This window comes from Gopherus flavomarginatus, chromosome 6 (assembly GCF_025201925.1).
Source record: "Gopherus flavomarginatus isolate rGopFla2 chromosome 6, rGopFla2.mat.asm, whole genome shotgun sequence".
Classification (NCBI taxonomy): domain Eukaryota; kingdom Metazoa; phylum Chordata; order Testudines; family Testudinidae; genus Gopherus; species Gopherus flavomarginatus.
This window is the reverse complement of record NC_066622.1, coordinates 114970208-114983727: the sequence shown is the minus strand read 5'-3', so window position 1 is coordinate 114983727 and position 13520 is coordinate 114970208. Positions and strand designations below refer to the sequence as shown.

The 13520-nt window shown below is 37.0% G+C and overlaps 1 protein-coding gene across 5 annotated transcripts in view; it reads left to right on the top strand.

Annotated features, from left to right (window-relative positions):
* Positions 1-13520, top strand: part of MGMT (O-6-methylguanine-DNA methyltransferase) — a 323107-nt gene that overhangs the window by 22023 nt on the left and 287564 nt on the right. For all 5 annotated transcript variants that reach the window (XM_050959686.1, XM_050959689.1, XM_050959688.1 and 2 more), the window contains one exon: positions 3891-3938. In XM_050959686.1, coding sequence (XP_050815643.1) covers positions 3891-3938 — 48 coding nt within the window. The remainder of the gene's footprint in view (positions 1-3890; positions 3939-13520) is intronic.

Genomic DNA, 13520 nt, shown 5'->3' with positions numbered 1-13520 from the left:
TAGCGGCTGTCACTTCAGCACTTATGGCCGAACCTCCCTGTAAGACTTTCCATATGGGCTAGTTGGTGCTGAAGCCTCACCTGAAGTTCATTCCTAATGTGATTTCAGAAACTAATCGGTGATCCTACTAGTCTCCTTCCTGAAGCCACATTTGGCACTGGGAAAAAATAAATTAAACACACAAGGTAGGTATATTTAAGACTTTGGTTTTTTACCTTGAAAAGACTAAATCATTCAGACTGTTGGCATGTCTACTTTTAGACATAGCTGGGCATTCTAAAGAGCAAGCAATCTCATTTAAAAGGACATAAAAATGGATTACACAATGCATCTTGCAGTATTACCAGCTGGCTGGTCTACCTCTCCCACTGAACATAAAGGCTCACTCTACCAGAGCATAAGCAACATCCTCCACCTATGTCAGGAATGTTTCTGTATCAGAAATCTGTACAGTGGTGGTGTGAAGTAACCTAGGCCTGGTCTACACTGGGTCGGGGGGGAGGGATCGATCTAAGTTAGATAACTTCAGCTATGTAAATAACATTGCTGAAGTCAACGTGCTCACCGCAGTATCTTCACTGTGATGAGTCGACTGCTGACGCTCCCTCTTCGACTCCGCCTGCGCCTCTTGGCCTGGTGGAATACAGGAGTTGACGGGAGAGTGCTCGGGGGTCGATTTATTACATCTAGACTAGATGTGATAAATCGACCCCCCGCTGGATCGATCACTGCCTGCCGATTTGGTGGTTAGTATAGACATACCCCAGTGGCCTTTGTCAAACACTATGTCTTAAATATCAAGTTCCAGAAAGCAACATTGTTCAATTGATGCCATTAAAATGCCTCCTCCCATTGTCTTGAGGGGATACTGCTTTCCAGTTACCAAGAATGGTTTCCACAGTGACACATAACTTGAAGAAGCAAGAATGGTTACTTACCCTACAGTAACTGTGTGATTGTGTAAGGTGTTCTGGTTAGTGTGCGTCTCACAAAACACATCCAGTCCCACTTTTTGTAGTCTTCCGCTACCAAAAGCCTTGAATTGTCAGGGGACTGAGGGAAGGTTGCATCTGCTTTGCCTTTTCTGCCTTCACATGAAAGCCACATGTGTCCAATGGTTCTTGCATAGTTGGGGCATGCTGTTAATTGGAAAAAACCTTGATTTTTGTGAGTGTGAGGTGTGTGTGCATCTACAGCGGGACCAACACATCTCAAAGATCCTGCTGTGTATTTCCCCAAAGGCTGTGAAGTAGGGGTCATTCTGCTGCATGGGTTTTAGCAATGTAGATGAGTTTACCAGTGCTACCTTATGAAGCTGTGCTCCTCCAGGGCTCAATTTCTGGTGGCACAGAGGGATTTCTGAGAGATGCAGACCAGCAGAGTTCTGTAGGTTTTTGTATGAAAAGGAGAGGATTTGGGCTGAAATGAATTAAACCAATATTTGCAATGTAAAGAAAATGGACATGTGCACAGGTTGTGGAACTTTTGAGTTCTGTTTTCAAATGTGTTTGCAATTTTTAAGAAGTCATGAACATTTCAGTTCAGGTTTTCAAATTAAAATTAAAGCTGCGTTTCACCCCCTTCAGACAGATGGGTGGCTCTTGTGGAAGAGGTAGTGAATGCCAAACAAGACACCTGCTGAATACTTTACCAATTGGCAATTTTGTCAGTTACTCAAAAAAATAAGTTATTAATAGAATAAAACCTAATAATATGGCTAACTTTCCAACATACTACACTAGTTATGGAACTGTTTGTTTGTATGCAATTGGCTATGTGGTGTTCTTGGGCATGGCTTTAATTTACTTGATCTATGCCTCTGTGTTAACTCTAGCTCTGTTTTGTTTCAATTGAGACTGTGATCCTGATCTTGCAAAGTGATCTGCATGGTAACATGGAGCCTCATTGTTCAGATGACTCTTCCCAGGATTGAATCTGTTTTAGTAGAGAAAGCATGATCTTCTGATTGAGGCACCGGACTGGGAAACAAAAGTTCTGGTCCATTCCTAGTTCCATCCGAGACCTTCTAGGTGACTTAGGCAAATCACTCAACCTGTCTGATCTTTCTTTCTTGATCTGTCAAATGGGGATGATGATGCTCAAATCACATGTATTGAAAGGCTAAATTTATTATCTGTTTTTAAAGATTATATTTTGATCAGTGCCATAGCAAAGCTTCTAAATAATAATAGTAGAAAACCTACACAAATTGTTTCTTTTATTTGACTTGAGTGCCTGGATTGAGATCAACAATACAAATGTACACATTTACTGAAGGTGAAAGTTGATAACCTTCAAAAACTATCTGCTAAAGGAAAAACTTCACGTGCTTCCATTTTTTCCTCCTCTTATGCTATATTAAGACGACCTGTCAAAAGTATGGGGGTTTTAAGACTTAAGGCCAAGATTTTCAAAAGTGCTAAGTGTGGACACCTGAACTCACTTTTGGGTATGCAAGTTCAAAATAACATTTAAGAGACCTGATTTTCAGAAAGTAGTTATAAAATTCGTGCCAAATGAAGTGTCTCAAGCTGAGCAATCAAAATTTAAGGCATCCAAAATCATTAGTCACTATTTAAAATATTTCTCTCTCTCTCTCTCTTATTTTTTAACCTTAGAAATTTAGGTCTGAAATTCTATGGACAACTGTGGTAGCTGTGGTGTCACATGTAAGTTTAGCCTGATTAAGAGAGGATGTGATTTTTATTTAGGCTTTATAAAGCTCTTTATTTTAACACACATTTAACTGAAACACTTGGGAGAAGTGATCTCCTTGTTAAGGATTCAACACCTCCACCCCTCTAATTAAGGGCTCAGAATGCTCCTGATGCACGCATGAGTTTCTAAGAAAGACCTCCAGCAAACATTTCTAATACTTGGAGGTCTTGTCTAAATTGATTTTGTTTTTGTTTTGGGCTTTTTGCACAGATGTAGAAACACAGATACAACTGTACTTGTGATACCCTTAGACCCTGGTAAAAAGCCCATTGAAGTCACTGTGGAGTCTTCCACTCACATCTGTAGAATTTGGATCAGGCCTCTGGTGTAGACTTATTACATCAGTGCAGGTCCTCGGTGAATTCAGAGTCTCTGGTGTAGACTTACTGCAGCAGTGCAGCATGGCTGCACTAGGGGCTTGCACATGTGCAGTGACATCAGTGTAACTACATATCACAGCTAAGGTTTAAAGTACAAAACAAAAATGTCTAAAAGAACTTTGAGGCCCTTTTTGTATCTGAAAATTTCCCATTTCCCCTCCCTCCTTGCAGGTTACATTTAAATTCAGATGTTGAGATCAGCTGATATACGATGACAGCAGTTACGATGAAACTCCTTTGCTTAAGTACTATGACTGTAAAATACATACTTTATTTTGGAATCTGCCTTCTGTTTGCTCTTAGATCCAGACTACACTTAACATAGCTTCCTTATTTTCCTTCCTTAAAATATACGTATGAATTTCCTAAAACAAAAAAGGTACTTTATTATTTAATTACTCAGAAGCACAATATACTATTTTAAGTAATATTTTTACAGGAATGGGGCACTTCTTAAAGTGCATTCTTATCCTGTGGGTCAAAGTTTTACAGGGCTTGTGATGAGAGAAGTCCTCCACATTTCATCTGTTGATTATGGCTCATTACAGATGATAGATGACCTAGTGAACTTTAAAATTCCTGTTTGCTTGCAAAAAAGCAGTCCATCCCCCTTTTGATACTGCGAACCTTGAAATTCAGAGCCCACTTTTTATAATCATTACCTAACAGTATATCATGTAATAAGAGGAGAAATGATAATGTTGACGTGCTTTTCTTGTCAACGGTTTATGAAATTTTGAGTTGTCGTAGCCTTATCTTTTTCTAACAGGATTTCCTTTTCCTTTCTTATAGGCAAAACTCCTTCGTGTATTTAACATGGCATCAAGACTTCATCAAAAAGTAAGTTCCTGTGAAAATATCCTTGCATTTAGGTACACATAAAAAGTAACAGCATTACAAAAGAGTTCACATAACATGGTTTGTGTTTTTTCCCTTGTGTCCAGCAGTCAATGTTAAGAATTCAGTTGACAAGATTGATGCTGCATTGTAAATCTCTGTAGCTCTGTCATGGTTGGTAACAGACATCAGTGGACCTTTCCCCATCACATATCTATCTTCTACAGAGCATAAACTAATAGGACAGTGCTGTATTTTTAGTGTAAAGTTTGTTGTTTTCTGCCCCTTCATAATTAGTACAGCCTTTATTACAGAACGTATATCTTTATTACAGAATAATTTTATGACTTTTTGGATGTTTTGTGCTTATGAGTTGAGAACGGCTCAGATGTTTAGGAAGATGGTTGTGTTTATGGGGAAAAGTAAGAAAACATGATAATGTAGCAGAAAATTCTGGACCTTTTTATGTGAAAATTTCTTATCTCCTAAAGATTAGTTAGTGAACATCTATTTACCGGTAATTCATGGAAAGTCTTTCCCTTTGTAGCCAGTGCTAATGTTGATAATGACTTTATTCTTCAAATCACCAAGAAGACTTTCAGTAATGAATGACCACAAGTAATAAATACTATTTTTGCACTGTACTTATTACTTCTGTGGCAGGATTAATATCATTCCTCATAAGATGTAACATTTAGTAAAATCAAATGTATGTAGGTAATCCTGGTACTGATGCCAACCTCTGACACCATATAAAAATGTCTAAATAAAATAGTGGCAGATATCCCATAGCTTCAGTCTGGTTTACATGGTGTAATATAATGTATTTGGAATAGTGTATTTCCATCTTGTGTACTCTGCAGTGGAAATACCTTTTTTTGTTAGTGTAAAATCAGTGTCACTCTTTCTAGACCCTTTTCAATGATTTATTTTTAATTTTTAAAAAGTGAAATAGTTTGATACATGGAAAAAATCAAGAAACGTGATTTGTTGTGTTTCGTGATTGATTTTTCTTTCTAAACCATCTTTGTGTTTTTAACATATTTCTGCAGTATATTTGTGTGTACACTTACTTCCTGAAAGCACATCCTGTAGCAGATATTTTAGGGTTAATCGCAGAGAAATATTATTCATTTTCAAACAACTGGGGGACTTTTTAAAGGAATCACTAGTTCAATCTCATTCACAGCTAGACATGATATAGCTGGCAAACTAAATGAAACTAATAATAATGTATGGTCTATTTAACCTTTTCATTTCCCCACTTACTTTCATTAGTTGTTGGATGGGATTTCTCTTGATATCTGAGGAGGCAGAATGCTAAAACTAAAATAAATTCAAACTCTCCTGATTTGATATAATATGGGGAGAAGGATTTCGACTAGGACTGTGTGAAGACGTAATAGCAGATAGTAGTATAATGTTGACTCCTTTCTTTTGTTCCGCATGCAATAAAATTGTACATTGTAGCATATTCTGTTTCATTAGTTAGAACTAGAGATATTTTTAATTAGGCTTGAAAGGATTAGATTTTTACTGGTTAAATGTCAGCAAACATTGATTTCACCATTCACACATTGACAAATAAGAATTTCAATAGATGATGATAGAAATTTACAGACAGGCAAGGTAAGAAAAATGCTGCATGGAAACTTGTTAGAGTTTCATTTAAGGATATTTTATTTGTATATTTTGATGTGATGTTGACAATTTGTGTGTTAATGGGTATAAAGCTTTAACTTTATGAATCTGAACATCTGCTGTCCTTAAATAATTGTCTGACCTCCCCCCATAATTTCCTGCAACTATGGAAAATTGAAACTGATAAAAATAAAACAATTCTTAAAATAAATATTGATATCAGTCAAAATTATGAAAAAACAAAAATTGAATTCTGCCAAGCCTATTTATAATGTATAATTGGTTTAACATATTATTCTGACAAGTTAAACCACATGTTAGAGTGACAGAAGACATGAATCTGAAATAGGTGGTAATTGTTTTAAAAAAAAGACTGTGCATGATTCGCTGAACAGTTTTATAGGAGCATATAATTTGCTGAAACTGAGAGAATGATTTCTGAAACAAGCCAGATATAAAGATGAGTGTTTACCAAAATCATTGTATTTGCACCACAACTTAACATGTAAGCCTTGATCCTGCAAGGCCTTGTGCAGTGTCCATCATGGGAGTACAAGGCTGCTGGCGTCTAATGCAAGTGTGTGCTCAGGCTGTGTATAAGTGTAAATGCCCCTGGCATGATCCTGTGAACTGAGAGAAAGTAATTCTCAGGAAAGTGAAGTGCCTGCTCCTTTATTCTTGAGAGTATGGTTAAAAAATATGTTGTCCGAGAATGAGTTTTTCTGAAGAAGCTTGGGTTTAAGTATAAGCATCAGTATGCAAACAAGGTAGTATTTTTTTCCTGTGTGACCATAGTCTGGCTGCTAGGATTCAGAAACTTAGTAGCCACTAACCATGCAGACCTTCTTGTTTTAATCATAACATTAACTGGATTCTTTTGGGCTCCATGCCCTACTTATGATGAATTATTCTGTATTTATACACACAGTACTCATACCCCTATAGTGCAGAATCAAAACCACAATATTAATGTGAATCTTCCTGTATCACCTCTTGTTAGGGCAGGAATACAATGTGTTCCCATAACAGATAATTTATTTGCCATTTTGTTACATATAGCTCTGTCTGATATATATTTTGAGTCTGTCTGTATCTTTGTTTGTTGGTAACCTTTGTTGGTTTTTGCACACAGTTACATTAGGTGTTTCATTTATATTTAAAACTGTTCATATTACTCACTTTACAGCTGATTGTTGCAATGAAGTCATATTTGTTTATGAGCAAATTCCAGGTTCCCCACTCTCTTTTTAGTTTAAAAGGGAACACAGTTAATGGTTTTGCTCATATTGCTTGCATTTGTTTTTTTTTTATTATTTTCCAGCTCCTGCTCTTCAGGTGTAGCTATTTTAGTGTTATGAAAAATGATGGATGATGTAGGAAAGTTTCTTTTGAAGCACTTCTGATATTGTGCAATGCACCTGGGGGTCAGCTACACTTGACTGATGCATGATTTATCCGATGTCCCTGCCACTTTCTGAGATAAAGCTGCTATTTTATCAAAAATGCCAGCAAGTGTGATTTAGAGTTTATACGCCTCCTCTTTCAAATAATTGCTCTGATTACTTTCTGGCATGGCAATAAAATGATAAAGGTAATTGCACACAAATGTGAGATAGCACCAAAATACAATAAAATTAACCTGAATTAGCTTGACTTGTCGATGAGAAGTATTTATGAAATGTATTTTTGCAATAAGGGAGACTGATATTATAGCTGGAAGGTGAGTTATTGCTTTAATGTAATACTGTTTGAAATTTAAAAAAAGAGACTGTTACAGTTGAGGGTGATTGTGCTTTTGAAATTAAGTTGAAGTGATTCTTATAATTGGCAGCAATAATGCATTGTGAAGGTAATATCTTTTATTGTGTTCTGCCTAGTTACATTATCTCTTATTTAGCTGACTTTGGCTTTTCAGAGAATGCAAAAAACAGCAGATTTGGAATTTTGTGGATTATGATAATAAAAATTATGAAATGTTACCTGATATTAAATTCACTTCTTACCTCTTGGATTAGAGAACAAAAATGAAAATAAAACTAAGAAGCAGTACATTTCCTCTGGTGTACCAATACCTGGTAAAATTCTTCTCTCTTCTTCTCCTTGCAGATACAATAAGTTCATATGTATGTCTATGTGCATAGCTTAACTGTGTAACAGAGGGTATACTTAAATTATATGCTTACTCTCTTTGTAAATGGGTGTGCATATGTATACCCATACAGAATTGTTATGATAGTTAAATTTTGTATTTGCTTTGTTTAAAAATATAACCAGTTCTTAAATGTAATATTTATACCACTTTTACAGTAACTCTTGATGGCATCATATGGAAAGCTTAATGTTCATTGCCTATAGTAATTCAGATTTTTCATTGGATTATATATTTGTCTACAAAACAAAACAAAAAAACCCCAGAGGTTCTTTGCTTCCTTCTGTGTAATGTTTTCCTATCTACTGTATCTAGATACAAAATATGTTACTTATAAAAATTATTTGTTAAATAGCTAAAAGGATATTGTTGTGGAAATTTAATTGATAAAATACTTCCCCTGATTGTTTTATATTACTGCACTGACACTTAGTGTTTTTCTTGTCATTACCTGGCAGTAAAATTCCATGTTTTTATTCCATATAATGGCACAGTTAAGCCCTAATATGATGCAGCTACTATGAGCAACAAGCCATGGGACTGGAATCTCCCAACCAGCCCTTTCCTTCCTGTCCTGCACTCTTTACGCCCCGCAACCTCCAACAAAAAAACCCCAACAAAATAAGATGGAAAAAAAAACCAGCAAAAAAAACCCCTAAGACAAAACAACAGCTCAGTGTACTGGTTTATTTTATTTTGACTTCTGTTGAGTGTGTATATCAAACATACTTAGCTAGGAGTTTGCCAGCTTGAGGGCCTCTGCTGAGTTGCTGATTGAATCTGTTGTGGCAATGAATTGAGAGAAGTGTAGGCAGGTTGGTATAAATTAAAACAAATACTTTCCATTAGATGTTTAAGGTACAGTAACAAATGACCATAGCTGATTAAAGCACAAGTGTAATTTTCTGGTTTTGCTATGCAATGCTTATTATTAGTTTCTGTTTCTGGATGGTCTCAAGATGTAAAGGGTAGTCTAGTTTCAAAGACAGGAATAAAAAAGTCTTCATCTGAAAGAACAGGATATGCTTCTCTTACACGTGCAGATGGATCTAAAAACCATCTTCTGTCTCAGCCATGCAACTGCGTCAGCCACAAAAGATCTACAGCACACCTAGTCTGTGGAACTAGCATAATGGTGGGTGCACTCCCTGAGGCAGTCCTTCCAGTTGACTTCTACCAACACACTACCGTGTAGTCTAGGTTGAACCTCAGCATGCACGGTCTTGTTTGAGCTCCACTCTCTTCAACACTGGGTCAGCCAGCTTCATTTCATGTGAGATAGGACATAGGGTTGGTTGTTCAATGGCTATGGTTTCTTTAGCACGCTGATATTTCCCTACTAACTTATTTGGTGATGTCAAGCACATTTTGACTAGGAGGGGTAAAATAATAGAAACCTATGGTATGCTCATGAGAGCCCTGAGGGGCAGATGAGCAGTTTTGCTAAACTATCTTTCAAGATCTCTACCACTTGAGATCTCTCTCAAAGTAGCAGAACCACTCACTTATGTCCATTGAACCGATGATAGGGACTGCATATGTGTCAGCAACACTTCCATGATCTATGGCAGTGGTCTCCAAAGTGGGGTGCGCAAGAAGATCCTTGGGGGTGTGCGGCAGGAGGAGCGTATTTTTTTTCTTTATCCGGCGGGAGTCTGAGTATTTTTTTTGTTTTTGCTTTGGCAGTTCGGGCGGGAGTCTGAGCTTTTTTGTTGTGTTTTTTTTTGTTTGTTTCTGCAAAAATGGTAGAGCCGGTGCAGCAGGGGGTGAGTGCTCAAAACATTTTTACTGATAGGAGTGCGTGATCAAAAAAGTTTGGAGACCATTGGTCTATGGCATACGTTCATAAACTGTGCTTTGTCAACCACTTTGTCTCTGGAGAAATGGCTGGTCACATGGTGCTGTCTCGCCTTGTTTCCATTTACTAATTTGCATTTCAAAATTAAAAATGCGTACTTTTAGTATTACTTTTCCATATTTGCAGTTGCTTGAGTTGCCACAGGGATGTTAAAGCTTGGTGAATGTGGGATGAAGTGGTTCATGAGTAAGGCTATGAGTCAGTAATGAAGGTCACGTATTCTGTGATTTTTATGAGACTTCCATGACTTCCTGAAGTTTCCAATAATTCAGCTCCAAGGCAGCAGGGCTCAGGCTTCAGTAACTCCATGATTTATTGTTTGTTGCCTCCGTCCTGTCCATGACGTTTAATAAACATACCCGTGCCAAAATCTGGCCTTACTCATGAAACACTGTTACGATATGGTTAACACTGGAAAAAGTGTGACTCCTGATGTATATTATGAAAAGCCTTAATATAGCAAAGAATCAGCAATGGACACTTCCCTCCCTTTCCATCACGAGGTGGAAGTCACAATCCAGTGCTACGTATGTCTCCTGCTGTAGTCTGAAACCTGATTGGGAGGGGTTAAAGAAATCTGAGGATTCTAATTCCCACCGGAATGGCACCACAACTGTCTCACCCAGCTTTCCTAAGAAAGATTGCATTTGGATTAACAGTTAGCAAGACTGTTAATATCAAAGAATGGCTTTCTGAGCAGAGGCTAATCAGAATGAGAGAAAATAGTGATTCAGACCTGGGTTCATGCTTAGACTATGAAAACAGGGATAGCAGCATCTGCCCATTTTTCTACTTCATGAGTCTCATACTCTATTTTGGAAATGTTAAGCACTCATTATTACATACCAAGTCTAAATATTGTAATACCCCTGGCTCATATGCCTAAGAAGGAGTCCAGTTTTAAGTCTCTGCTTCGTTTCTCATTCTGATTTTATGAAATAAATATTTCATAGTCAAGGATCTTGTGTTTTTTAGAGAAATCCCATTCAAAATGCTTTATTCGATCAGTGGTTAAAATGATTTCATTTTAAATGACTAAAATAACAGTTAAATTGCAAAAGATCTTGGTGCCAGAAAAAGAAACAATAGTGTTTTTTGTTGGAATGCATGTATTTGCTTCCACAGAAGGAAAATATATTTTTCACTACTTCAATTGTAAAGATAATGTTGTCCTTTCTAGACCATGTCTGTGCCTGCAATGTAAGGCAAATAAGAGAGATTGCATGAATTTCTGATTCAGGGGCAGGATACTGAGAGAAAGGGAGAAAGTATGCCACGTTTTAATGTAGCTAAAACTGATATTAATGGTCAAATACTCTGGAAGCTATTGAATGCATGAAATAGAATTGGTATGTTTCAACTGTGCCAGAGATGGGAAGCATGTTGCAAATCCGAAACAGCTGTGCTTTATGGAGCCTGCATCTGCCCTAATGGATGGACACTTGTGGGAAGAATGGTCCAGCTGAGATACAGGATAGATCCATGACATCCCATATTTCAGCTCGACTGTCCTGCATAAGGAGCTATAATAGCCACAGAGGGTAATGCAGCGATAGCTGCGGAGGCTCTGTGGCCTTGTGGGGAAGAACCTACCTTCACATCCTCACAACCAGAGCTGTGCCGTTCATAGTCCATATTCTTGGGCTATCCTCTTCGTTATCTGTGAATTTCAGGTGCGCACCAATGAATTAAACCTTTAGGGTTTTTTAAATATAAACCTTAACGTTCTTGTAATTTAGTTTAGTTATGTCTATACTATGGGGACTATACTAGTACAGCTGTCTCAGCATAGCTGTGAGGCATAACCCTGCAGTATAGACACAGCCTATGTCAGAAAAGCATTCTTTCATTAACAAAACTGTCTAACTGAGGGTTAGGTCAGCATTACTAGGTCGGTAAGAGGTGTGTGTGTGTGTGTGTGTGTGTGTGTGTGTGTGTGTATATATATATATATTTGTGCCCTTGACCAGCATAGCAATGTCGATCTAACTTCTAAATATAGACCAAATTATGTGCCAAAGGTTGCTTATCCCTGCTATATACTAATACAAGGAAAAATTCTAAAATTGGTATGCTAGTACAATAATGTATGCTTTTTATATATGCTTGAAGAAAAGACTCCCTTATATGATCAAAATATCTGATCTAGTGAAGAATGGATTTGTGATTTTAAAAACAAAACATCTAGTTCCCTTAGAAATTAAATAAAGAAAAAATATAGGTTAAGACAATAAGAAAGCCTTGTCAAATGTATTGAAAGCTTTGCACATGACAGACCAAGAGAACTCCTTGCCTGCCAACACAACTGACTGAAGATTTTGCCAAAGAGCCAGAGGCCTCTACCACTTGGAAATAAATGTTTATAGCTTGGCATTTTGGGTCTTTTGATTACTACCCAAAGAGGATTAGTAGCATAATATGATGGGACAACAGAAGCTCACTTTGTTCCCTTTGATATTTTTTTTGTGCAACATTAATGTATTACAAAGAACTTTTTTGTTAAATTATTTAAAAGCTTTAGAAAATGGGTGTTGTGTTTTATGTATGTGTGGGGTGAATGAGCCATATACATTAGAATTCAGTGGATGGCTTGTGTAGGGAATTGTAGGCTCATGGGAAGGCCGAGATGGAGAATGGCTGTAATGGCAGTTGTCTTCTCTTTTTTTTTTCTTTTTTTTTTCTAAATCTAATCCTTTCGTCACTGGTATTAGTTCCTGGGAAGGTAAAATAAATGTGGAAGTGCTTAAGATTTGACATTTCACTCCTAAGTTCCACTAGCCAGGAAACAAGAATGCAGCATGTGTTTTCACGTCATCTGAAATTACAGGTTTGGCTTAACAAACAATGTTGGATTTACTTAGTAGACCAGTGTGAATATTAGCAAAACGTTGGGGAAAATCAAAGGGCTCTGTGTTTGTAATGGATATAAGACTTGAAACCTTTGGTTCTAGATTTCAGAAAATAGCAAATTAACAACACAGATTATGATCAATATGCATTGCTTTCTGTATGAAAATCTTGAAGATTGCAGTTGTGTGAGAAATTGAATTGATCTAGGAAGTAAGTTTAGATAGGTCTTCTGAAAGCATGATGAGTGAAGCCAAACTTTTTTTTTCAATGATTATGCACTTGTGGAAACACAGAATTTTTAACTTCCTTGGCTATGTTCTACATTCTATACACTGAGAAGGCTAATTAGGCAACACTTTGTATGGCACATGATTAGTGTGGAATATATCTTAGAATAACTTTCTGTGTTCAAAAATCTTGATCTGGATTACAATTCTGTTCAACAACTGAAAGGCATGTATTACAGCTTCACTGAGAACAAAGTATATAGGCCTGAAATATATTGTTTTGTTCTGCTAACCTGAAGGTTTGCTGTGGATATCAATTGTACCATGTGTATTTCTTTTTCCGATAGATATTGTGGGATTTCTAAAATAAGAGATTTATCTGCAGATTTTTTTTTGGAGAGGGGAAGGAATGACTTGATATGGGTACAGGGGGCCTCCACTGTGCCCATGGTGTGATGACAACACAATATTCATTAATATTTGTGGAGCACTCAGACACTATGGTGAAAAGTACTGTAGAAAATCCCATGAGGAAATTGTTAATTCTGTCTTTAGAGAAAAGTTTCAGTAGTGTGCAGTGCAATTAATAAGGCCTTGGGTCACACGGTGAACAATTGAATAGTTGTTCATTCAGTGAACACCGTCCATTCTGTATGGAAAGAAGTGGACTAGACTGAAGAACTCAAAATCTGAATGTGGATGAAGCTTGGAATTACTATAAGTCAAAGTTGCAGAAGCCATCTGAAGCCTGCATCCCAAGCAAGGGGAAAAAATTCGTAGGAAAGGATTGCAGACTGAACTGGATGAACAAGCATTGTAAAGAGATTATTAAGAGAGAGCAGAAAGTAGGGATGTAAAAT